General features: G+C 39.7%; 1 protein-coding gene across 5 annotated transcripts in view; it reads left to right on the top strand.

The window, feature by feature from the left end:
* The first annotated feature begins 1,175 nt into the window (after nucleotides 1-1,175).
* Nucleotides 1,176-27,416, top strand: part of ZNF496 (zinc finger protein 496) — a 36,789-nt gene continuing 10,548 nt past the window's right edge. Inside the window, exons 1-7 of one of the 5 annotated variants that reach the window (XM_027843507.1) lie at nucleotides 1,176-2,158; nucleotides 13,778-14,713; nucleotides 15,582-15,837; nucleotides 20,021-20,059; nucleotides 20,964-21,049; nucleotides 22,861-22,993; nucleotides 23,573-23,722. In XM_027843507.1, coding sequence (XP_027699308.1) covers nucleotides 14,324-14,713; nucleotides 15,582-15,837; nucleotides 20,021-20,059; nucleotides 20,964-21,049; nucleotides 22,861-22,993; nucleotides 23,573-23,722 — 1,054 coding nt within the window. In that variant the 5' untranslated portion in view covers nucleotides 1,176-2,158; nucleotides 13,778-14,323. Of the gene's footprint in view, nucleotides 2,159-10,909; nucleotides 11,032-13,777; nucleotides 14,714-15,581; nucleotides 15,838-20,020; nucleotides 20,060-20,963; nucleotides 21,050-22,860; nucleotides 22,994-23,572; nucleotides 23,723-27,416 lie in introns of those variants that run through there. The other 4 variants (XM_027843505.1, XM_027843506.1, XM_027843509.1 and 1 more) reach the window with 4 other exon arrangements.

Genomic DNA, 27,416 nt, shown 5'->3' on the forward strand with positions numbered 1-27,416 from the left:
TCAGATTTCACAAGCTAACTTTTCTAGGAAATACATACAATGTCTGTCTTAATTTTGTGTAACATTGAATTTGTTCAGATTCTAAAGAGAAGGTTGCAGTTGTGAACATATGTTCACAAGCATGAGTTTAGTTCTTAGATATAATTATATATGCACATATATATCCATATATGTATGCATATATGTATGCATATATGTATATATACACACATATATATATCTATTTCTCATCTGATACACAGAAGCCACTTGCTCTTAAGGATCATGGGCCACCTAAGATTTTTTTAATAAACTTCAGTGCAAGCCTTATCAATTAACTTTACTTTATGAGTAAGCTAAAATCATCTGGATTACATTTCTCTAAGAACTGTTTTCCTACTATTCAATTTTGACAAAACAGTCAGCACTTAATTCTTCTTATTGGCAGAAGATTCTATGTACTGTGTATAGGAATATCCATTAATGTGGGTGTCTAGGAATGGAAACAGATTGATTTTCGTCCCTCATGTAAGTGCCTGTTAAGAATTTTTTTTTAAATGCCAAATATTTTCATGGTAAATTGCATATTACTATCTAAAAATCATTTTTAAAAACTGTGAAAACTATTTAACCAGCTTCAAGTTGTGCTTCTAAGTATAATAAAGAATTTGAGATGGATGTTGAGTTATTTGAATGATTAAAAATAGTAATATTCTCAAAAAATATTTTACTGAGGCTCATGGCCAAGCTGGCTACAATGGGATGAATTTTTCAACTATTACAGCTCTATTACAATTGCCTAATAAATTCTAGTATGGGTCTAGTGGTGGGTATACCCATACTGATGAACTCACAGATCCTTTGCAAACCTTAAAGCAGATCTTGTAACCATTATTACTCTTATCCTCGATGTAGACACCACAACTTATTTTGTTTCCCTTACAGCTTCAAGCACTATCATTACACAAATAATAGCTCAAGAAATATTTTTAATAGAATAGTGTGTTTAGGATTTCAAAAGCACTTTACCTCACAAGTACATAACAAGTAGATACAAGTATTGTGTCTACTTTACAAATGATAATCAAAATTTTAGATTCAGAGCTGGAAAGGACCTCAGAAGTCTCGTAATTCAAGGTCTTCATTTTACACATGAGGAAACTGGGGCTCAAGAATGTTACATGACTTTCAAGGTCACACTGGTAGTAAACACCAAAGGCAGGGTTTGAACTCATTTGAACAGTACTCTTTCCAGTTTCCCAGCTGGTTGCCTCAGAGGACTGAGATTAACCTGACCATGATCACACAGATAAGAGTTGGAGGGATCCCAATTCAGCACTATTGTAATTGTAATCCAGCACTATCCACCATGCTTCACTCCTGCTCTGAATTCTTGTGCTTAATGAATCCCTTGTCTATATCCAACACTGTATTCATTTTAGAAACGAATCTAAAGACTAAAGGCCCGCGATGGTTTTTCCACAAAGTCCAGCCTTAATTGCAACTAGACATCTAATGGTAAATGATGAGCAATACTGTCCGATAACCCTGCATTTGTACTTTTAGCATCTGATTGTCCATCTGTGCTTGAAATCCAAAACGACGTAGTAAAGAACCTGCAATATTTCTCGAAGCAGTGAAATAAATATTCGTATTCAGAAGGCTTCTTCCCCAAGCCTGGAGTTAATGAGATCTGGATCGTCTCCTCTGCGAACACTGGAGTTCTCAAGGCGCCTATTTGGCTGATTCGTACTCTCTCCTCCTATTGCCCACCAGTCCCTTCGCAGAATGCCCGAGCACATCTTAAGCCCTCACAGCCCTCTCTTTTTCAAGAAGCCCTTCTTAGTCCAGTCTATGCCTCTGTTCCTCTTCAGGTCGAAGCATCCCAAAGCCCATTGAAGACACTTCAGAAGGGGTTTCAAAAGTGAGGCCTTCGCGCAGATGGGACACATTCCTTTGGGGGAAAAAAAAACAGGCCTGGCCCAGGAACGCGGCTGGGCTGCGCCACCTGTCGGGCAGAGGTTTCTTCGGTCCCAACTTTTTCCCGTGTGACGTCACCGTCCGGAGCCAATCGGCAGTTCTTCTCCAGGCTCTTCCCAAGTCCTAGCCAAGCGAAAGGAGACGAAGTGAAGCAGCCCGAGACTGAGTCCAAAGATTCCCATCAGTCCCGAGGTGGAGGGTAAGAAAGAGCGAGAGGCAGGCCGGCTGTGCGCGCGGGGGGTGCCGCGAGGAGAAGGGGCCGGAGGCGGGGGAGCGCGGGGCCGGCCTGCAGCCGCACACCCGCTGCCATCACGCCGAGGTAAATGGAGGCCGGGCAGGCCCCGCTGTTTGGGGGAGAGGCCGGGTTCCGGGCGGAAGTAGCCGGGGCCCCGCCTCACACGCTGTCATCCCCCAGGATGATTCGGCACGTTTCCCTCCCCAGCCAGTGACCGCCACTCCCGGGGCCCGGAGCTGTCCGGGTCATCTCCATCCCGGCCCTCGGCCCTCTCCGTGGCCGCCGGGCCTGGGGACCCAGGGATCCGCAGCAGAGGAGGCTTCACCCCGCCGCTCTCCTCCCAGCACGGAAAGCTCGTCGCTAGCCTTCAGCAGCTCTGCCTCGCCTTTCCCTGCCTCCTTGGTCCCCTTCCTTTATGGTGGTGCGGTGGCAAGATGGACAATCGGACGACCGAAAGCCTGACCCTCCCTTAGTCCTGTGGCCTTAGACAAATCCCTTTTCGGTGGGCCTCTGTTTCATCATATGTGAAAGTGTGTGTGTGTGGTGGGGGTGGATTGGTTCACCTCTAATGGCCCTTCCGACTCGAGAAATTTTTATCCTGGTTCCCCTAACATTCGTAAGGTCGGCATCTCCTGAAACTTAGCCTACTCTTGTAAACATCAGATGCCTTTAAATTCTCTCCAAGGCTCACTCCTTCCTCCTAGGAGGAGGATGAGTTGGCATATCAATACTCTTTTAAACATCGTCTCACCATTACCTAGCAACCACCTTTAAAGATGTTGTTAGGTCAATCAGTCAACAAGCATTTATTAAGTACCTACTTTATGCCAGGTACTATCTCTACAAAGACCCTCCTTCCCCCCCCCCAAAAAAAGATCCCTTGCCCTCAAGGAACTTGCATTTCATCGGGGGAAATAACAGGTATACATATAAATAAATATAAAATATGCAGAAAATAAACACTGATCATTTGCTGCTGTTATCTATGGATCCACAGATCATGTAAGTTCATTACTTGGCTCAAAAATTTCTATGACCTTTGTCTTCTTTGTACACTGACCTGGCTCTACATCCTTCCCAATACTCATGACTTCTTTCCCATTTTCTCTCAATCATATACAAAAGACTCTTCCCACCCACACATGCATCTACTTCAAATGATGGAATTCCTGATTATGACTCTGTCTTGGATGTTTGTTGAATTGCTGAGGACAGAAAGGAGACTTTTGACCATGCATGATCATGCTTGTTGCTTTACTAAGGGAAGTGGGAAGAATGGGCCTCTGCACCCTTCTGTTGCATGCTCAGCTTGCTGCTTGGTGAATGGAGCAGTTTAGGAAACAAAACCTGAAATGGATAGAACTGCATCAGGGTAACTGGAAAAAGTGCTAGATTGAGAATTTCGTTCCTCAGTGAGAGATCAAAAAAAATTAGGACTTAATCCAAGTCTTTCCACTGCACAAAGCTGCTTTTGTAATGCATTATAAAGTCTGTTCTAAGATCTAACATGATGTTTAAATCTTCAGTTTCTTCCACCAAGGAGCAAGTTAGTTGTTGATGGTCTTAACTCAGACATTTGTACCTGTTTCTCCTTTTTATCTCTTGTCTTCCTACCCTTCCCCAATTTGCCCTCCTTTTCTTTTTCTTTTCATCCCCCTTTCTTATTTTTGTTCTCTCATGGTTAACATAACATGAGGAAAATTTCTATGTAAGAAGTCAGTAATTATTATTTCTGAAACAAGGTTGCCTTCATGCCATTTCCCTTACCTCACATATGCAATCAGAAGCAAAATCTTATTATTTCTATGTTAACATCTTTCTCATAGGTCCCTTTTTCTCCACTAACAGAGGTTCTACCTTAGTTCAAGCCCTTATTACTTACAGCATTGCAGTAACCTCTTTTTTGGTCTTGCTGCCTCAAGTTACTCCCCATTCCAATCCATCTTCCTGCCAAAGTGATTTTCCTCAGGTGAAAGCCTAAACTTGTCACTCCTCCAGTCAATAAACTCCAGTGGCCCTATTATCTCTAGGATCAAATATAAACATACAAAGTTGCATATAACTTGGGCCTTTCCTGCATTTCCAGTTTTATACATTATTCTCTTTTGCCTAATGCATGGTCCAGCATTTCTGGAATGCTTTCCCTCCTTCTGCCTCTCAGTATCCCTAGTTTCCTTCAAAATCTAGCTCAATCAACACTTTTTATGCAGTGTTTCTTGATCCCCACAAATACTAATGTTCTGCCTCCCCAAACTACCTTGTATTCATCTAGTATATATTCTTTATATACTTAAAGGTACGTATTCTCTCCCCCAAATAGAACTCAACTCCTTGAGGGCAGGGACCATTTAACTTTTGTCTCTGTATCCCCAGAGCTTAGCACTGTGCCTGGCGCATAGTAGGCTTACTAAATGATTATTGATTGAATAACTGATTGAATACTATCAGGTCTGACCTATTTAACTGCAGTGTGATTTGGGGCTTCAATTCAGAGGAACTGAACCACAAGATCACAGAATGCTTGAGTTGGGGGACCTTGGGGTATCATTTCTTACCTTCTCCCAATCTTCCTCTTCCTTATGTCTTTCTATTCATGCTTAACCATTAGGCCTGGCCTATGTATTTATTAACCCCATAGATAGCCCTCATGGGATGGATATATCTGTGCTGCATGCAACTCTGGTTTAGAAAATGGAGAACAATTGTAAGTGAATTGTTAGCCCTATTTTGGCAGTAAGAAGTATTCTGCTAGCTACCTGATGATCATATAAATAGAATTCTTCCTTGCGACTTCAGCATACCTCTGCTCTAGTTAAGATAGAAAGTTTCTTCTGAAACAAAATTTATATTTGTGAGACATGTTGCAAAGGGGGTTCTTGTTCAGATGTAGATTGTACTAACATGCTTTTGAGATCATCTCCAACTCTATGATTCTGTAAGGAGGAGATAATGTATTTATTAATACCCAGAGGAATATGATTTCAGTGAAATTAGTTCTACTACCCCTCTAATTTTTTTTTTTGTCTAAGGAATTTAGTTTGCAGCCAGCCCTTTTAGCTAGTGCCATGGGAGATGGACAGACAGTCCACAATTCAAATATTATAAACCTATAAGATAGAGATATCAGAAAATTAAGGAAAAAAAATAAGAGTTGCGATAGGGGTCTCATCTGTGGAAGTCTCCTAGCCAATAAGTAGCTACTGAGCATCTGTTGTGGGTAGAACTTTGATTTAGCTACTGTGGGCAACTCACTCAACATTCAACAAGTGTTTATTAAGAGCTTACTATGTGCCAAGCACTACACTAGGTGATGATAATATAAAAATAAAAACTAAATAGTCTCAGCCCTCACAGAAATTACCTGAGAGCCAGTGTGGAAAGAGTGGACATGGGTGAACTTAGTTAAGGTATTTAACCCCTCTGGACCTCAGTTTACTCAACTGAAAAATGACGGGGATTAGATGACCTCTGAGGCCTTCTCTAGCTTTAAATAGCTTCTTGCCAACTGCCCACAAACATCCTCATGCATTCTCTTCTTCCTAATGTCTTCATTACTGTTACTGTCCTCCCAAGTCACCCAGTCTGAAAACCTTGTACTAGGTGCTTGTTTGTGAGTTTTCATTTTCCCTCACCTCCCATATCAAATCTTCCTTAGGCCTTTGTACATCTCTCGAATATGCCTCTTCTCCTCTGATTACCTCACATATGGATTATTGCAATAGCTGGTTGATCTCTCTGTCACAAGTCTCTCCCCACTCCTCTTCCACTCAACTGTCAGACTGATCTTCCTAAAGTGCAGGTCTGACCACGTCAAACCTTCCTACCCCCTCCCCCCCAAACCCCCCCCAATACACACACATATACAAATTCCAGTGACTCCCTGTCACCTTCAGGGTCAAATATAAATTCTTGTTTGGTGTTTGTTGCCCTTTGTAACCTCCCCACCCCCAACCTTTACAATCTTCTTATACCTTAGAAGGGAATTATGATTTTTCATATTACATGCCCCCCAATACTCTTCCCTTTAAGTGCTAGTGACCTCCTTGCTCTTCCTCAAATAAGACATTTCCTCTTTTTTCTCCCAGGCATTTTCGCTGGATGTCCCCCATGCCTGGAATTCTAGAATTCTCTCCCTCCTCATTTCTGCTTCTTGGCTTCCCTGGCTTCCTTCAAGTCCCAGATAAAATCCTATCTTTAATAGTAAGCTTTCCCCAATCCTCCCTTACTACTAATGCCTTTCCTTTGTTGATAATCTCCAATTTTCCAGTATTTGTACATAGTTGTTTGTATGGTGTTTCTCCATTAGATTGTAAGCTCCTTGAGAGCAGACACAGTTTTCCCCCAGACATAGCATAGTGCCTGGCACCTGGAAGGCACTTAATAAATATTTATTGACTGACTAATCCTATTGGAAAAATAATGTGTACATATATAAGTAAGGACAAAATATCTACAAGGTATATACAAAATACATACAATTGGGAGGGGGACACAAGCAACTTCGGAAGGAGAATTGGGAAAATCTTTTTGAAGGACATGGCCAGTGAACTCAACTTTGAAAAAAGTTAGGGATTTTATGAGGCACACCAATGAAGTTGAAATCTAGTCCCGAGAATTGTCGACAGCCTGTACAAAGACAGTGAAGCAAGAGAAAGAATGCTGAATTTAGGGAACAATGAGTAGATCTGTTTGACTGGAAGCCAGAGTACATGAAGGGGAGTAATTTGTAATAAGCTAGGAAAGACATGCTAGAACTAGATTATGAGGGGTTTTAAATGCCAAACAAAAGTTTGTATTTTATCCTAACTTCTTGATCAGGGGAATGATGTGGTCAGTATCTGAGTACTATCAGTCATGGTATACCATACTAGTTCTCAGGTAAGCCTTATGAGGGCAGAGGCTGAATAGCTTTTATTTTTTTTATTATCCACACCTAGCTTGGCATATAGTAAGCTCTTAATAAATGCTTGTTGAATGTTGAATGAGTTGCCCACAGCTTCTAGTACTAGCAGTTCTGTGGTATGATTTAGAGAGAAGAGACACTTGACAGACCAATAAGAGGTCACAGGCAAGAGGTGACAGAGATTTGAGCTAGGGTGATGTTTGTGAAAGTGTGGAGAAGAGGACAAGTTCCAAAGATGTTGAGAACGTAGAATCAACAAAAGTAACTGATTAGATATGAAATAAAGAAGAATTTAAAAAAAAAAGAGGTGTGGATTTGAGAGAAGAGAGGGGAAAAGATGAATTCTGTTTTAAATATGTGGAGGTTCCATTTGGAAATTCATGAGGCAGTTGGAGATGGGGTACTAGAGTTCAGGAGAGAGACAGAGGTTGGATATATGGATCTGCATATGTTATATGCATAGATGTGATAACCACTGGACCTGTAGAAGCTTATGAGGTCATAAAGAGAGAAGGTATAAAAAGCAGAAGTTCACAAAATACTTTTTTTTCACATCAATCCTGTGAAGTAAGTATAAAAATACAATAGTATGTGCAAAATAATAAAATATGTATTACTGAGTATATAACAAAGAGCACTGGACTCAGAGGACTAGGGTTCAAATCCTATTTACTATAGAGCTAAAGGGGATATAGGGTGAAAAGGAGTGAGAAAGGAGTTCATTTTTGCAAGATCTCAAAAACCTTCATATTCATTATGCTACCAGTCAAGATTGAATGCAGTCACACCTAGGAAGGAGCAGCCCAAACCCAGGTTCTGTGCCATCGCAATAGCCCAGTCCACAATGATAGTTTCCTACCAATTGAAGAGGAAGTGGCAGAAGTGATGAGCATTATCTAGACCTAGGGTCCTTAACCTAGGGTCCAAAGAATTAAAAAAAATTTTGATAGCTGTTATTTCAATAGAATTGATTTCCTTTTTGATCCTATATATTTTACTTTATGCATTTGACAATTTTTTTTGAGACTCCAAACAAGTCCAAGACAAAAAAAAAAAAAAAGATTAAGAATCCCTGCCCTAAACTCTGTACAGGAAGTCCTAGCTTTTTGGGTGGGGTAGGAACCCTGAGGAAGGGTGGAGGATAATGTAGATGTAGGGATAATATTGTACAGCTAGTTTGTGACCCATATCCTCAGCTCCCCAGCTCCCCATCCCATTACTTCAAATTTCTTTAGCATCTCATTTCCCCTTTCTTCCATTTCTTTGGAAGATTGCTGACACTGAAGTTTGTGAGATGTTGGGAATAGAAAGGAATGTTTTTTTGTTGTTTTTCAGACTGGTACCTTGTCTAGGGCTTTCTAGGAGTTGAGGCAAAATGTTTTATAATGATAATTATTTTTGTACCTTTAATTGCTCCCATTCTGGACACACTTGATAAGGTAAATTGGAATGTAAACTTTGGATTATCTTTTGGGTATATACTCACTATGTAGATATTATTCCTATTGACACTTAAGTTTGCCTGCAAAATGCTTTTGTTGTGAAACTTATGTGCAAACAGATTTTTTTTTTATCCTGCTACTACAGCTGTGAAATAGTGAAAATTGATTTAAGTATTCAGAGCCCAAGAAGTTAGGGCCAAGAAAGAGAAAGTCTTGTCCCCATTAGACAAATGGCTTGGGAAATAGCTATGACCTTGATATTTTGGCTGTTTTTACATATGATACACCAAATAGTGCAAGAGACAAATTGTGACTTCTCACTGGGGATGAAGCAGTGCACCTCTAAATTTTAGTGCCTAAAACAAATCCCCACTTGTTCTACCATAGTCTATATGTCTTTCAATAAATTAATTAACTTCTCTCTGCCTCATCTTCAAAAGAAGGGAGTTCCTTCCAACTCTAAATAGATACCCTGTGTTGAGAAGTTACGAAGTGTAAACTATAGTTGGATGAAGTTCATCAGTAACTTATGGTATACTCACTATATATCTCCACCTGTTGGAAATTCTAAGGCCTATCTCAGGTGGGAACTCGACCTTTTCCCTGAACCCTCCTCTTCCTGTCCTCAGCCCTCTTAAATAATATTAATAAGAATGAAATTTATGTTGGGTTTCAAGGTTTACAGAGGGTTTTACCTTCATTATCTCATTGACTTCGATGACGAGCAGAGAGTATGGCTTATGACTTTGCATATCTCTACCTCACTCATATTCAATTCATAAGCAAGTCAGGAGTCACCCTCTTGATGTCTTTGGTCCTCTTCCAGAACAAAGGATGAACAACAACCACTGTGACCTTCACAACAACCCTGTCTACCACACTTGGGACATCTACTACATCCTCTCTGTTAGATTCCTTGAGGCAGATTTATCTTTGCATCCGTAACACCTAACATTACATAGTAGGCACTTAATTAGTATTTAACTGAACTGAGAAAGCTTTCATTGAGAAAGTTTATGTTTCCATAGAAGGAGGCCAATTGAATTAGAAATTCTAGTAAGGGGATTCCAGAGCTGATTACTTTGTCTGGAATGGTTCCAGTGAGTCACACATAGCTACATTTCTTCATCTGCTAGTTGATAAGATAAGAAAATCTGTGGCTTCCAGTTTCTGAAGGACCTAGAATGGAGCTTTTCAATTTGGAGAATTTGGCCATCTATGAAAAATAGCTAAAATCTATGTAGTATCCTGAAGCCTGGGCTACAGAGCTCCCTGTGGATTGTGCTGGAATCTTATTTGCATACACAAGGCTGCAAAAACAAACTCTCACCCCCTCTGTACCAGAAACCTGGGAGAAAACTTGACCAGCGATTAATTACTCTTTTTTGGTGGGGACCAGGGTGAGCTAAGGAAAAGAAATCTGTGTAACTGGCAGAGACTTATTTTTTCTCACTTGTTGGACTTGCCCCACCCCTCATCAGTTCCTCCATTCATACTGTTGTGGGGGTGGCTTCTTCCTGGGAGCAATGGAGGGTAACCTAGCTAGAGGACTGCTCTGTTGCCTCCTCTTGGGGAGCAGGGTTGTGGTGGAGTGCAGGTACAGTAGATCTAGAGGTATCGGAGGAACAAAGAACTGGAGAAACGTGTCTCATTCACTTCCCGTGGATTCTGGAGTGAAGTTTGGCCATTCTCTCCACTCCATTCCTCCTTTCCACAGTTTCCCCCCTCTACAATCAGATCTTTTCCCTTTCACGTACACCTCTGCCCCTCCCCCACTATAAGAAATTTGAAAAAGACTAGGCTGGGGGTGGAGAGAATCTTCCTTCGATCCCTTCAGATCCTTTACTTGCTGTAATGCACATACCTCTTCTGGAAATTTTCTTAGGTCTCTGCTTCATTGACCTGTGCAGATTGCGCAAATTTGTCGTTTCTTTTGCTCTAATCCGCCTAGACAGTGAGGATTGTATCTCTCCTCTGATACTGTTCCATATCCCGGGTTGTAAAGTTTGGGAGTGCATAATGTAGACTCGACTGTTCTGTCTGCAAGAAAATTAAGATATTTATCACGTCCCCTCACCCCAGTCTTCCAGGAGTAGAAAGCTGGCTGAAGGAATTGATCTGCCTTGGAATTCAGGGAGACGAGATTGTAGTGTGAACCTGATGGAACGGGAGGTACCAGCGTCATTGTACGCAGTGGGCTGGGGGGTTTCAAATGTCATTCCCTCCCCCTTACCCCCAACACATACCATGTGTGAGGAATAGGGTGGCGTAGAGGAAAACCACTGAGATGCTGAAACCTCCAAGGTCCTAGAGAGGAGCAGGAAGTGTCCCTAGGGAGGGAACTGGAGGGCTCACTCTGTCCTTTCCATCCACCGGGGCTCGGTGCACACGGCTCAGTGGATTCGACTCTGAGATGGGGACCCGGGGCTAGGAGGTGAGTCGGGGCAACCGCGAAATCTCCCAAACTGCAGAGGAACAAGAAAGAGACCAAGGTTTGGAGAGACTTCGTTGGGAAACTGATATCCCATCTTTGCTTTTCCTTCCACCTCCCTCCCGCTCTTTCTCCCTCCTGCCACTCCATCGTCTCCCAGACTTACTTTTTCTTTCCCCCATCTTCTTTCTCTCTTCCATAAGTTTTCTCCCCTTCCTCTTCCCCCTACTTTCTTTCCCCTTTCTTAGATTGGCTCCTTGCTTCTCTCTCCGCCCCCGTCCTTTTCCTCCTCGTCTTCACTTTTTCTAAATTTCTTCAATTTTTTCCTTCTACCCTTTTTTTCTCTCCTTCTGATAAGCCTACTTTATTTTCTCCCTACTGAACATCATCTACTGCTTTCCTTTTTTCTCCCTTGTTCTTCTTTTTCTGTTCCTTATCCATCTTCTTTCCCTCTTTCCACTTCTTCCTCTTCCCCCTTTTCCTTTTCCCTTCTCTTTCTTCCACTAATTACCATCCTTTATTTTACTTTCTCTTCTTCCCTCCTTTCTTTCTTAAGTCGATAAATGCTTTTCCTGGACCTTCCTACCCCTTTCCCTGCCTCTTGTTATGCCACCATTCCCTTGCATTTTCCTTCTTTCCTTTACTTCTGATGGGGGATGTCCGATATTGGGCGGAGAGGGGAAAGGGGTAATCTCTCCCACGGTTATGGGTGGGAAGAAGAACCAGGCCCATCCACTTTTTGAGTCTGGATTCAAAAGGTAAGTTTTTAAGTTTTTTTAAGAGGGCCTTTGCAAAAATGAAATATAAGAAAGGATTATCTTTATATTGTGGTAAGCAGCTGCTCTTTATTTCTACTGCAGTAGAATTCAAATTAGACAAATTCAGACACTATTCTAGGAGTTGGGGATACAAAACCAGAATTTTAAAAAAAAAAAGAAATTCACCTGCCTTCAGGTCAGGAACGTGTGCACAAAAGTTGTTCAATTATGTACTTCGTGACCCAGTTGGGGGTTTTCTTGGCAAAGATATCTAGAGTCGTTTGCCATTTCCTTCTCCAGTTCATTTTATAGATGAGGAAACTGAGACAAACAGGGTTAACTGACTTGCCCAGGGTTATATAGCTAGTGTCTGAGGCTGGATTTGAACTCATGTTTTCCTGACTCCAGGCCTGGTGTTCCATCCACTGCGCCACCTAGCTGCCCTTATGTATAGGCATAAACAGATAACAAAATAATTTGGGGATTGTGAAAGTAATACTCCCTGGGGAGATCGGGAAGGATCTTTTTTTTTGTAGGGAATGGTGCCAGTTTGACTGTAAAGCATATGAGGAGTGTAATATAGAGGAGAATAAGAGTTTCTGACTATGAGGTCACTGCAGCATAGATTTAAAGTTGGCAGGGACTTTAGAGGTCATTAAATCAAACCTTCTCCTCCCCTTCTTCTCCACTCTTCCCCATTTAACTGCTGAATACTCTGAGGACCAGGAAGGTTAAATTACTTGTCTAAGTCATATAGATCATAAGTGACATAGCCAGGATTTAAACCTGGGTTCTTAGACTCCAAATTCAGTGTGCTTTCCATTCTGTCAACACAATACTGTAGCAAGTTGTTATTGGAAGTTGCAGAATGTGTAACCTTGTTGATGGTATTGAGCTGTTGGTCAGGTGCCATTAAGGGAATCACTTGCTTAATAATCTCATCTAGGGCTGCCCTTTTTTACCTTCAGCTTCTGGGCATAGATAAAAATAGTATTAAAAGATATTTAGGATTTTGCACACAAGGCAATATGGCTTTGGTGGCAGCCAAAAATACCAGGGCAGTCCTTAACCTTGTTTATGTCATTGGAAGTCTTTTGAAGCCTACAGGCTCCTTCTCATTTACTCTATAAATGCATAACATAAATAGGATTGCAAAGGAAACCAATTTTATTGAAATACAGTTATCAAAATATTTAAAACTCCATGGATTCCAGGTTAAGACCTTGTGGAGGTGGGGGGAGGGAATGAGGTAAACTGTTAATTCAAACAAATTTATGGTAAGATCAGTCTTAATTATAGATTATTCAAAATGCTATTTTATTGCTGTCAATACTTTATTATAAGTGAAGTACATTAAGTTGTCTGTTAAATCATCTTGATTTAAAAAAAGTCTTTCATTTAGCTTTTTGATATGTGTACTCCTTGAATCAGTTTAATTATAATTTCCTTGATGTTTGGAAACAGTTCCTGTTACTTTATATCCCCTATAGATCCTACCAAAATACATAGTAATGTACTCTTATAAAGACTTCAAATAATACTTATAGTTACAAAGCACTTTCACATTATCTCATTTAGATCCTGGCAAAAACTTTGTGAATTAGATAGTACATATATCATTACCTTCATCTTATAGATGAATGACTGATATTGAGAGAAGTGGAAGTGGCTTAGTCTGGAGAAGAGAACTAGATTTGTAGACAGAAGGTTTGGTTTAGAATTTATCTTCTGCTACTTACTACTACCTGTGTTACCTTGGGCAGATTAACTTTTCTAGGCCTCAGTTTGTCATCTGTAAAGCAAGGGGCTTGGACTAAAATATTTACATTTTCCTAGATTTATAATCTGTGAACTATTATTTTTGCCTTAATCCCAAATCCAGTCTTCTTTCTTAACACACAAGCTCCTCAAGGGCTAGTGCAATCTTTGTATCCTCAGTTACTGGCACATAATAAATACTTGAATGCTTACTGGTTTGTTGATATTTATTTAGTGATTGATTATTATTTTAAGTGTTTTTGAGACTTTACACCTTTTTTTCCCCTCTAGCTCTATTTCTATTTGTAAATTCATCGAGGTCAAATTTCCAGTCTCCGACAACCTTGGAATAACACTACCTGATATAATACAGAATCAAGTATAATGGTAAATGCATTTTAGGATCTAAGAGGATTTATTATTATTTGAAGTACACCAAAGATATCATTACAACATTATTCCACCTGCAACATAGTTTTGTGACATGGACTTCAGGGACAGTATTACATCAAGACTTGAATATATTTCTTCTGGATTCCTCTCCCACCTACTTCCTAGTGTGGTACTCAGTAAACAGAACAACTTTCTTTCTAAATGTTGTTGACTGACAAATGCCTTTAGAGGTAGGTGAAACTGCCATCCTCTGTCTCACATCTGAGCATCGGCAATTTGTATTCATCCTTCACATTGTATCACATTCCCCATCACTCCTGTGAACCAGTTTTACCATCCTATTCCTCTGAAATAAACACAAAGGACCTAAACATTGAAGCCAGTGATTTTTGCCTGGAAGCAGGGTTTCTGTCTGCCTCTGCTCATCCATCTTCAAAGTTTATCATGCCTACAGCCCTTTGCCCCAGAGTCTTAGCCCCAAAGGAACGAGAGGAACCCATTAAAATGAGGAACCCCCGAGGGCAGGACCCTACCCCACAGGCAGAACCCCCTGGCCCTGAATCCTTCCGAAGGCTGTTCCGACGTTTCCGCTACCAGGAAGCTGCTGGTCCCAGAGAGGCTCTAAGACGGCTTCGGGAACTCTGCTGGGGTTGGCTAAGGCCAGAGCAACATACCAAGGAGCAAATTCTAGAGCTCCTAGTGCTGGAGCAGTTCCTGACCATCCTGCCTGGAAAGATCCAGAATTGGGTGCGAGCCCAGGAGCCAGAAAGCAGTGAGCAGGCAGTGGTTGTGGTGGAGGATTTGGAGACAGAGCCTGGGAGACCATGGCAGTGGGTGAGGAGAGGTGCTTGGGGAAAAAGGATTCTGCAAGTAGTATAAGTCTGTAACATACTCAGAAGAAGGAAAAAGGGTGAGGGGAGGGAGGGAGGGAAAGAGAACAATAGAGAATTGAAAGAATAGAAGACATGATTTTTTTTTTAAAAGATGTTGGGCATAAGGTAAAGTTTCCACTCTTATCACAGTAATGTTGACTGATTTTGTGTTAAAGAGGACTAGAGACTGGAGTGGGGAGGAAGGCATTGGAATTCTTGAAGACAGTCTTGTCATAGACTCAGAAATATAGGACTTTCAGTGTCTGTGTGAAAGGGGAGGCATTAAAGAGGGAACAGGTCCTTGCTTTGACTTCTTTCCTCTTTGATTGTTCTAAATAGTATTGTGGGCACTTAAATTATTCTGTAATTAAGATTCCGTGATCTTTATGATACTTGGGTTTAATGAAAGGACAAAGAAGCAAAAGGAACAAGCAAATTTGGGTTAGTAACTGAAGAGGTCAGATGTTCAGTGACCAAATAGGTAGTTAGTGGTGGAGCAAGCCACTTACTTCTCTTGAGCAATTCAAGAAGACTCCCTGGAACAAATGAGATAATGATTGTAAAGTGCAGTGCCTGACACATAGTAAGTACTATATAAATCTTAGCTATTAATCATGATTACTACCTAGAGGAGATAAGATCACGTAAGTTGTTTGAGCTATGGGAAGGAAGTGGGCCTCTGGATCAGGAGATATGTTAGCGATGGACTTGATTGGGAAAACACTTAGAGAAAGGAATAGAGTGAAAAGGGCTGGTGAATTTGTGTAGCCCTTTACAGAACTACACTGTCCCTCGAGTTTGTTCCTGAGATTTCCTCTCTGGAATTTTAGCTCCAGCTCTCTGAGGATCCTGTGGTGATTGATGATGGTGATGGTTCCCCTGTCCTAGTTCGGGGGCCAGAACAGGAAAGACTCTTATCAGACACAGCATCCCCTGTGGCAGCATCAGAGCCCTCAAACAGCTTGACAAAGAGGCGGGTCTGCCATCCTCCATCCCAAGAAGAAGGGCTAGGAAACCCAAACCTAAGATCAGCAGAGCAACTCAACAGGGACACTGATGAAGGGCCTCCATTCACAAAAGAATCAGGTAAGGAGATGGTAGTGTGATGCAGTGGAAGGGGCACAGGACTGGGGGCAGGAAATCTAAGTTTAGCTTCCTATTCTGTTTCTAACTTTGAGCAAGTTATTTCACCTTTCTGGGCCTCAATTACTCCCTTTTTAAAGTGAGGGGATTGAGTGAAATGATATGTGAGATCTTTTCTATTCTGTGATTCCCTGAATGGAGCTTGTTTGGGAATGTCAGGGTTTCTACTTACTACTAGCATCCTGCTTTCTATGTTCTTCAGAATACTATAAATCAGACCTATTTTCCTATTACCTTATTATAATTTTAGAATAGATTTATCCATATTTCTGTCCATTTGGCTTTCATATTTCACTTTACTCTTTATAAATACAGAACATTTAATGACCTGGAAATATGTTCTGCTATATATGGGAAGGCCAGAGCAAAATACCAAGGAATTTAAAAGAATTCTTTTGAAAATAGAATCTTTCTGTAATTCAACTAATACCGATTTAATTTACCTGACTTTCTCTTCCCCCCTACTTTAGATTTAGAAGGCAACTAGATATAGCATAAAAAAGAAACACTGCATTAGGAGCTAGGAGACCATCTCTCCCACTCTAGCAGTGTGACCTTGAAGTCACTTTGACTCATTGAACCTTTTTCCTTAGCTGTAAAATAAGTTTAATAATGCATGCTCAAACTTACCTTACAGCATTGTTCTCATGATCAAATGAGGTAATGAATGTAAAAACACTTTGCCAATTATATGGTGCCACATTGATATATTCAATACAGCACACATAGATCAAGTAAAATTGATTGGGATACAAAAGAAATTTGATAAAAGAGGTTTACATTGCTGACATTGCAGAGCTGGCCTATCTGATAGGAATTTCTTATGAAACATTATACTTATGTGCTTGAATGATATGCGATCTCATTGATATAAGTACTTTATCCATGATGATGGATAGGCAACCTATCTCTTGTGCTACAGTTCATTATTTCCCATAAATCTTCCATGGGAGTCCATGCTAGGAGTTTTCCTCAAGAGGTTTTGATGTTGCTTGGATCCTAGAAGAGCACATTGGCCCTGTTTAAGTTGTCCTTTGCTCTTGCCAAATGACTTGCCCACTTCTTATCAGACATCTCACTTTTGGCATCCTTTATGCTACTTCTGTGTAATACTTTAGTTGACGCTTTGTTATAACCTCTTCATTCTTACTCTGTTCTTCTCTGTTGCTCTTTGGATGGCCCTGGCTTTTTAATCATTTAGAGCCTGGTATCCCATGATACTCCAGAAGAATATTATTAAAGCAGTGGGCCATTGTTTGTGGTAGAAGCTTGTGGTCATTAAAAGCTATTCAGTTTCTTAAAGGCAATCCAGTTCATTCTTCTGTTAGATGCTGGACCCAAGTGACTGTGCAGTTTATATCTAAAATATATGTACAGATAGATATTTTTTTTAAAAATTACCTAAGCACTTCTGTCTTGGTGTGTTTGCTACATTGATCATTTGTTGGTACCAAGAGGAGTCCCAGACCTTTCATAGATTATAAGATAATGTCTCCGTAAAGGGTTAAAGAGAGAAATACAGTTATCCCATTCACATCATGTGGGTGATGGGCACAGTGCCCTTGTGATCGGGAAAATCTGTGTAAAAATTTTTGGCCCTCCCTTCATACCAGAGAAGAAGTCTGAAATTTTTTATTTTTCTTCTTTTATGGGGTATTTACAGTATCTTATCGTAAAATTTGGGTTAAGTATTTGGTCATAGGCTCTGTGTCATCTGCTGGCCTTCACATGTCATCTGTAGATTCTGTAAACTCTCCAAAATTCCCATTTAATTTCTTATGCCGACCTGCAATACATAAAAACAGCAGAGGGGAATGTGGAAGGGATAAATGCAATCCAATATATATTACACTAACAGCACTTTAGATGTGTTCAAATATTTGCAACATGTGGAAGAAATATGTAGTTTGTGATGCAATTTTCTCTATGAGATCTTCTTTGATACCTCCAGCTAGAAGTCATCTCTCTTCCCTTAAATGTTTCATGCCTTTTTGTTTGACCTTTCCCATGTGTATACTTATCTCATTCTTACTTGTATTATGATTATATTTGTAAATTCTTATTTCGCTACTGTTTTGTACATTTCTTGAAGGGAAGAACTGTGTCTCATTTCAATTCTGGCTATGTTACTTTGTTACTCAAAACTAGAGAAGCTCCCTTTTACCTCTAGGAAAAAAAACGTAAACTCCTCAACCTGGCATTTAATACCTTCTATAATATGAAAATAACTCATTTTTCTTGCGTTTTTCATATTACTTCCCTTTATGAATTATTTCTTCCAGGTAAATTAGCTTGCCAGGTGCTCCCCAAACCCAGCATCTCTTGCCTTCCTCCATTTGCATAAGCCTTTACTCAGGTTTAGAATAATAATAATAATATTTATATAGCTATTTAAGTATGTTAACTCATTTTATCCTCAAAAAAATCCTGTGAAGGAAGTATGATTATTATACCATTTTAAAGATGAGAAAATGGAATCACAGAGGTCAAGTGACTTGCACAAGGTCACACAGCTAAGTAGTTTATGAAGAAAGGTTTGAGTCTGGTCTTCCTGACTCCAGACTCTGCACTCTATCCATTGCACCACCTAGCTGCCTTTTCTCATGGAAATTTGTTGCTTTCTTAATGTCACCTCTCTGAATTCTTATCTTCCCTAAAGGCTCAGCTCTGTCTGTCACCTCCTCCGTGAAATCTTCTTGGATCCTCCCAGTTATCTGCTAGTGCTTTTTTACCCCCTTTGTTATACCAGCTTTGTTATACTCTTGTTTACCTACCTAATTATGTATGTGATAAACATCTCACCATTCCCCTCCCCACCCACCCCAAACTAGGTAAGGTCCTTGAGGGCAGCAATTTGTGTAAAGTAGACACTCAATAAATGTTTGTTGAATTTCATTGATAGTCATGCAGTTGGTGGCAGAGCTAGGAATAGAATTTTCAGGTATTCTGACTTCTAGTTTAGGGTTCATTTTCTGATCCCTCAAGCCTTTTTCTTTTTTGGAGTCCTCTTATAAATGCACAAGTCCAAGTGGGCAGAGGAGAGCCTGGTAATACTTTAAATCAATAGTTAATTCCTTAATAATTATCATCTATTTAGTAAATAACCTCAAAGGCCATATAGTTCAACCTTCCCATTTTAGAGATGAGAAAATTGAGCCTCTGAGTTTAGTCTTACCTGAGGTCATACAGTTGGTAAACAACAGAAGTGGGATCTGAATTCAAATTCTTTGATGCCAGAGCCAAAGGGAGCCAGTGTTTTTCTTACTGTACCATATAGTGCTTGTTTTAGCAGAAATTAATTACAGCTTAGAGCAGTATAGAAAAAATCACTTGTAACACAAGAATTCTTCCCTATCTTTTGGCTCCCACATCCAATTAGTTGCCAAATACCTTCAATTATACCTCTGAAAGGGAGCATCTGTCCCTCTTTCTACTGCCCCTTCTACTGCCATCCCTCTAGTTCAGGGCCTCATCATTTATCAACTGTATATTATAATAACCTGTTTTCATTGCCTCCACTCTTTCCTTCTACATTCTTTCCTGCACACTGCTTTTAAAGTAACCTTAAATCAAATCATACTGTTTCCCTGCCTAAAAGTCACTGGCTTCCCTTTCCCTACCAACCACAGTTCAAGCTACTTTGTCTGACCTAACATTTAAGGTACAACATAGTCTTTCTTCAACTTACTTCTCCAGCATTTTGTCACATTATTCTCCTTACTAAAGTTTACAGTTCAAACAGAGAACCGTTGGCCTTTCAAAAGACTATTTGAATCTCTTCTCTGCTTCTCACTTGTGTGACTTGGACAAGTCAGTTTTTCTCTATGGATATTAAGTTTTCTTATCTGCAAAATAAATGATTTGTACTAGTTGACTTTTAAGGTCCTTTCCAGTTTTGATAGTCTTTGAGTCTGTAACTACCTGCATTCTTGTGTTTTCTCTATTCTACTTCCATTCATTTGTGTAGATTCCCTTTGTACCTGTTTCTTTTCAAATATTCTGTATATGTGTGGGGGGGGGAGGGTTAGGGGGGACTGAATGAATTTAGAGCACTGCATGTGTCTAGACATTTTGAATGTGTTGGTTAATTATCTGAACTTTTTTTCTTTTTTCTTCTTTGTTTAAGGGATGGCTCTCTGGGAGGAGGAGGGATATGTTGGGAAAAGTAAGTGAAGTAAACAAAATCATTTTCCTCCTCTAAGGCCCAGCTCAAATGCTACTTGTCCCATGAAGCCTTTCCCCTAACTAGAAAAGATCCTTCACTTCCTTAGTTTCTCATGACTATTTGATCTCTCCTTTATATTTAACACATTCTGACTTGTAGTTACTTTTGTTCATTACTCATCTCCCTTCCGGCCTATCAACTTCTTGAATGCAGGACTGCATAATTTTTCATCTTTGTAATGCTCAGTATCTGATACATAATAATATGTGTCACATATGCTGCACATAATAAATGCAGCATGATTATTTAATGAATTGAAAAGGGGGAGAACAGTACCATAGTGCATTTCTATAGCACTTTGAACTTTAAAAGGAATTTCCCTCATAATCCTGTGAGATAGATATTTTACGTATTACCCCTATTTTATAGATGAGGAAACCAAGGCTTTGAGAAAGTATTGAGAAAGTATTTGAGAAAGAAATTCACCTAGAGATTATAAAGCTACTAAATATTTGAAGGGGGATTTGAATTCAGGTCTCCTAACTTCTAGTCCAGCACTCATTTCCTTATGCCAAGCTCCCTCAGTGGTAAGATACCAAAAACAAATTCTGCATACTTAATGATTTTGCTAGGGTGAATCTGGTTGTCCCATTTAATCATATTGTACTTGTTAAGTCCTGGTTTAGATAATTACCTGAATATTCTCTTTTGGTCCCCTGAAATTGTGCTCTCTTGTCTTTGATCGACTTATGTTAGTTTTCTGACCTACGTCTACAACTAAAATGAATGGTGGGAAAGAGAGAAAAAAGATAATTTTAGCAGGAGAAGCAGGGGTACCTAATTATCTGGTGATAGGCTACATTTTGGAGTATGTTGTTCTGATTTATTCTTTTTCTGATTTCAGTACCCCCTGTTTCCCAAGTTCCTTTATTTCCTGAGGAAGGGAGCTCTGAAGACCAGGAAAAAGTGATCTCACTCCATCTGTCTCAGGTGAGTTAATATTGCTCTCTTCCTTAGGGAAATGCATCTAATTGGGAAGCAGGTCCGTGTTCTAGTCATGGCTTTGCTGCTAACTAGCTATATGACCTTAAACAAGTAACTTCATTTCTTTGAGCCTCATCCTTAACTATAAAAAATAGTCAGTTGGATTTGTAAGGATCATTCTAGCTCTGTTACAAGAGCTGAAAGAATCCTTAAAATTATCAAGTTTAACTGATAATCTGGACAAGAATTCTTTCTCTATAATGTCTGATAAGGGACCATCAAGCCTCTACTTGGAGATCTCCAGAGGTGGAGAAGTCATTGCTTCATGAGGCAACACATTCCACTTTAGGGCAGCTCTCATTGTTATTAATTTTCCCCTCTCATTAAACTGAATTTTTCCTCTTTGTAATTTTTTATTACTCCTCATGCTTTTCTTTTAGGTAAAGCAGAACAAAATATGCTTTTATATACAATAAGCCTTACAAATCTTTCAGGTCCCATCTTGGCAAACCGCCTTTGAATATGCTCCAGTTTGTATGTGACCTTCTTAAAATATTGTACTCTGAATTAAATGTATTATATCAAATGTAATCTGACAAGAACAGAGTTCCTGTAAGATTGTAAGTTATTCATTCTGGACATTTTGCATTTATTAATGTAGCCTGGTCTTACACTACTTTGTACCTAAAATCCCATTCTTCTTCACTTTACGCTAAATTCATGACATAGGAATTCCTTACTAATGCCTCTCTGCTCTAAGGGAAAGGTCTTGGCCTTGCCTTCTGTTTCTCTTGTTCCCCCTTCCCCCCCTCCCCCATTGCAGACAACTAAGAAAATCACAATACCAAAATGCTGGCACTTCCAACTATTTATTCTCAGCTTTTAGGTCATTTCTAGGAGATAGCCATGGTCCTGTGGAAAGAACTAAAAGTTAATCTGTACTACTTAATAGCTGAGAGTTATCTAGGCTAAGAAGACAAGCTTTCCCTTGTCTCCAAAGAAAGCCTACTTCATAAGAATATTTTGATATCAATTATGGTAGAATATAGATCATATATCAAGGCTTCTAGATGGCACAGTGGATAGACTGCTGGTTGTGAAGTCAAGAAGACCTGAGTTCAAATCCAGCCTCAGATAGATACTTAGTAACTTAAAAGTATGACCTTGGGCAAGTCACTTAGCTTCAGTTTGGGGATAATAACAGCAACTACCTCACAGGGTTGTTGTGGGGTTCAAATGAGATAATATTTGTAAAGTGCTTAGAGTTTTATATAGCTCCTCCTTATACCTGGCATAAGTGCTATTGAAATATACATAAATGCTTATTTACCTCCCTCTTCCCCACCCCCACCATGTGCAAGAAATGTGATGAGAAATAATTTTGACTATATGTTCTATAGATGCTAGTACTCAATAAATAAATTCTATTGACTGAATTTTAGTCCAGCCTTGCTTTAGTTTCTGACCCCACAGGGATTCCTAGTCCAGTCTATTATCCACAGCTTTACTAATCAATTGAAAAGGAATGAGGAAGAGGTGGGACTACAGGCAGTGGATGGTGTCCTTCATTCACTTCCTTCTCTCCGGTTCCTTCTGTTAAACATTGGTTGAAGAATAAAGAAAGCTAGGATTTTAGTATCTTGTTGATCTGTGTTGCTCAAAGATTGACCCAATGTCAGAGGTAAAAGTATCCTCTTCACCTAGTACATGTATGACATTTGGGCACCTTTGCTTTTAGCACTAACTCTCCTTGGGGCTGACATCTGTCAACATCTTTGGACTTATGGGTCCTGAGTAGTTGTTTCATCTTGTTTCAGAACCATGTGACTCAGCTCAAGGATGTGATCCTGTGTTTCTCTGAGGAAGAGTGGTCTCTTCTGGACCCTGCTCAGACTGGCTTCTATGGAGAATTCATCATAGAGGAGGACTATGGAGTTTCTCTCCCCATGAGTAAGGGTTCAGCTCTCTCCTGGCCTGGGATTAATAATTGAAGGGGCTTTGGGAGTGAATAGCAACTTCTCTCTAGCTTCCCTTTTCCTCCCCATGATACCTAGGTGATTTGTTCATGATTGGTTCTAAAATTAGTTGCTCACTACCCTAGTACCTTCCCAAACTGGAGTCAGATTTAGGATCAGAGATGTAACTACCAATTTCTGCTCTTATGGTCAAAAAGAACATATCTGGTTTCCTTTGTAACCAGTAGTTTTACCTAGTCCATTTCTCTGCAGTCATAGTCACCTTTCCCATTCCCTTTTTGACAGATACAACTAATGGGATTAAGAGAGAAATGTCTTAAACTCTTCCTTCCTCTCATTTACAAAGTAATATCCATCTGTACTGTCCTACCCCCAGGAATGGTGTCTGCTTGTGCCCCTGTCATGTTTTCCTTTTACCTTCCCTCTTTGTCCTCATCAGGGACCTAGGTAAATTATCCCATTCACCTCAGCCTGGGTATAGCATTGTTTAGGCTGCTGCCTCTAAGTAGGTTGCTGGACAAATAGATATCCCCTCCCTTCTTCTCCTTAATAGACTATCCAGGTCCCCAGCCAGTCCCAGAGAGAATAAATGAATTGCCCAAGGTCATGCAACTACCAGATTCCCGGGTAGAAGAGGATGAGCCATGTGTCCCGGAATTCCAGGGCCCCCAGGATAAGGAGATCCCCAAAACTACTTGTACAGGTGAGGAATGAGGTAGTGACTAGAGTGCAGAGCTTTCTGATGAGGAGTGAAATCAACTCTGGAGCACTTTGATTAGGATATTCCCTCTCATCTCTACCCCATCCTTGCTCCAAAGGTTCTCTAATTTGGGACTATTAATTACCTGATTTGGTGTTGGTAGAACTTGACACTTCAGGTTCCTTTCTTACCATCCTTGACTTTTATCAAGAATTTATAATACAAGAAGAATGTGGGGCCTCAGATGTGTTGATTAGAATGCATACTTTTGACCAACCTGGGATTAGAAAATCAAAGGTTTTCTAGAAAAACTCTTTATTCTTTTTCCCCGTGGCATTTTTGCATTAATTTTGGTCTACCCATATCTGAGACTTTCTCCGTACACCTACTAGTGAAGATGGATGTGATGAGATTTATGAGATGATTGGCTAGGTTTAGGCCAATGCTCTGGCCATTGAATGGAATAAAACATACTCCCCTTTGTGAGGGTTTAATCCTATCTAATTAGAGCAGTGTTCCATGCCAATGGGTACTCAATATTGCTAACTGACTACTATTATACACATTTATCTTTTTTTAAATCTTGAACTACTGTATCTAATATCATTTGAGATATGATGGACTTGTAGATCCTCCTTTTTTCCTTTATTCTTAGCATACTAACCTGGTTTTACTCAAGCAACAAAATTAATTACCTACTATGTGTCAGGAATTGTGAGGAACTGGGGATAGAAATATAAAAGTGAAATAGTACTTGCTCTAAAGTATCTAACTTTTTACTAGAGGATTACAGCATATATTGGAAAATGATAACAAGGGAAGGTCCAGACAGTCATGGGATTTTAAGTAGAGCCATAGGGCAAGAGATTGCTTTGCACTTACCAATCATAATGATTTATATTGATTTGATTATTTTTCCCCCAGTAATAGGTAAAAACCAGAGTGGGTGGGGGAGTCTTTATGAATGGATAGATGGGTTACAGCATGGTCTGGGGGCCAGCTAAATTTAGAGGACTTAGGTAAGGATTGACCCAGTCACCCTCTAATTCCAGCTGCTTGACCTGCTAAATAGTCATTTTAGTGTAGAAGAAAAATTTAGTTGTGTATAAAAAAAATTCAATGACTCCTTGGAGGAGGTCTCCCACAACACGGATATAAGTGAAGAATGGGGTGGAGGCAGATTGGAAGATGGAATCCAAGGTCTTTCAGAGCTACTCTGGGTTGGAACTCTGAGCTGTCATGATCCTGTCCTGATAAGAAATGTCTCTTATAGTTTTCCACTATCTTTTCTGAATCACATTCAGTTAAACTCAGGTCAACAGACATTAAGTGATGGTAAGGGCACTGGATCTTGGAGTTTACAACATAGAAGTTTATGTCATTTACAAAGTCACTGACATTTTCATAACATTTTAGGGTTTGCACATAATTGTACATTTATTAACTTATTCAATCCTCATTAAAACCCAATGAAGTAAGCACCACATTTTATAGATGAAGAAATGGAAACTTCCAAAAGTGGAATTTGAACCAGGTCTTCCTGACTGCAATTCCACCTCACTGTACTACACTGTCTCTCACTATACATAACTATAACAAAAAATGAAATGTTTTTATGATACATACTGGCTCTTTGACACTGGAAAAATCATTTAAGCTTTCATTGCCTTGGGTAATTCTCTAAGATCAGATGTGGAAGAATAATTGACAAATTGCATGAGCCTAGGAATTTTCCTCACTAGAGAAATCACAGATTCAGACCAGGTGCATGAGATAAGTACCTCAAAAGTTCTATATGAAGACTAGAGAAAGAAAGACATTTCTTACTGTGGGATCAAGAAAGGATTCATGAGAAGGTGATATTTAAATTGGCTTCTCGAAGGAACTCTAGAGTTTCAACAAGCAAAAAGAAGACTGGTGTGCATTCTAAGTATAATGAAGAAAGACATAGAACTGGAAGAATATATGATGTATGGGGGATAGTAGATGGTTTAGTTTGGCTGGAGCACAAGAATATTTGGTAGAGAATATTGTTGAACAAGACTCAAAAGTTAGTATGACACCAGGTTTCTTGAATGCCAGCCTAAGGAGTTTGGACTTTATATAGTAACTGGTAGGGAGCTAATGGAGGACTGAGCAGAGAATTAACATAATCATATCTATGAAGTTTATCCAGCAGTAGTATAAAGGATGAATTAGTAATGGTCTGGAGTAGAGTCTGAAAGACTATTATAATCAAGTTATGGTAATGAAGCCTTTTTAAAGTTGTGGCTATAGAGATAGGAAAGAGATGATGATTTCAAGAAATGTGGAGAATAGCTATAACTTGGCAATTCATTACTTTTAGTAGAGGTGAGGGAGAGTGAATGGTCAAAGCTAGGACCACGGTTTCCATATGGAGGACTAAATAAGAGTGGTGCCATTTATAGAAATCAAGGGAAAAAAGCAGGTTAAATTCCATTTTGGAAATGGTGAGTTTTCAGTATTGGGTGAGAAGTCTGGAAGAAAATGTGGATCTGGAGGTCAGAAGAGAAGTTTGGATTAGAGATACAGGGTATCCCACCCAAATGCCAGATGCTACAGGTTAAGAATGAGCTGAAAAAAATTTCCTGGATTTAGTACCTTTGAGAAAGGTATTTCAGTTGTCATATTAAGGTAGAGATGATGATAAAAGGTTAAATTGAATAGTAAGATAGCAATGCTACAAGACAGACTACTTTCTTCTAAAAAGTTAGTTTGATGCCTTTTGTCTTTACATCATAATTACTTCACACACATACAAACACAATTTTCAAGAATTTTGACCGTGAAATGAAATTGAGAGATGGGTATTGTAGCTCAAGTGGTAGAATCAATTAAAAATTTTTGTTTTTTTTTAAATGAGTGGTAAGGAAGAAACTGAGTAATAGACTTCTGAGAAAGGACCCATGAAGAAGGAGAGATTAAAAAATATGAAAGACAAGTGAGGATTAAAAAAGGCTGGGTAGATGGAATTAGATTTGCCAAGTGTAGGACCTCTTGAGAAAAGAGAGGAGAGAAAGGAAGCAACGGATAAATGTGTTGAGAAGTTCTGGGATAGGGACAAGAGAATATGGGACACTAAGGTCTTCTCAATAAAGTAGGAGATCAGGTAAGTGTGGGGGTGGGTTTAGGCCTTGAAGACAAGGGAAGATAGTCACCATATAAAGTAAAATTAGGGGATTGATAAGTGTTGAACAGAAAGATTCCAGAGCAGCATGTCAACAAAGTTTATGTGACTTTTCCCACACTGCTTATTCAGCAATGTGGCAATAAAAGTAATAATGAAGAAATTGAGTACTGGGGGCAGCTAGGTGGTGCAGTGGATAGAGCACTGGCCCTGGATTCAGGAGGACCTGAGTTCAAATCCAGCCTCAGACACATAACACTTACTAGCTATGTGACCCTAGGCAAGTCACTTTAACCCCATTGCCTAAGCAAAAAAAAGAAAAGAAAAGAAAAGAAAGAAAGAGAGAGAGAGAGAGAGAGAAAGAGAGAAAGAAAGAAAGAAAGAGAGAAAGAAAGAAAGAAAGAAGAAAGAAAGAAAGAAAGAAGGAAAGAAAGAAGGAAGGAAGGAAGGAAGGAAGGAAGGAAGGAAGGAAGGAAGGAAGAAAGAAAGGAAGAAAGGAAGAAAGGAAGGAAGGAAGGAAGGAAGGAAGGAAGGAAGGAAGGAAGGAAG

This window comes from Vombatus ursinus, unplaced genomic scaffold (assembly GCF_900497805.2).
Source record: "Vombatus ursinus unplaced genomic scaffold, bare-nosed wombat genome assembly UNPS02014910.1, whole genome shotgun sequence".
NCBI classification, from domain to species: domain Eukaryota; kingdom Metazoa; phylum Chordata; class Mammalia; order Diprotodontia; family Vombatidae; genus Vombatus; species Vombatus ursinus.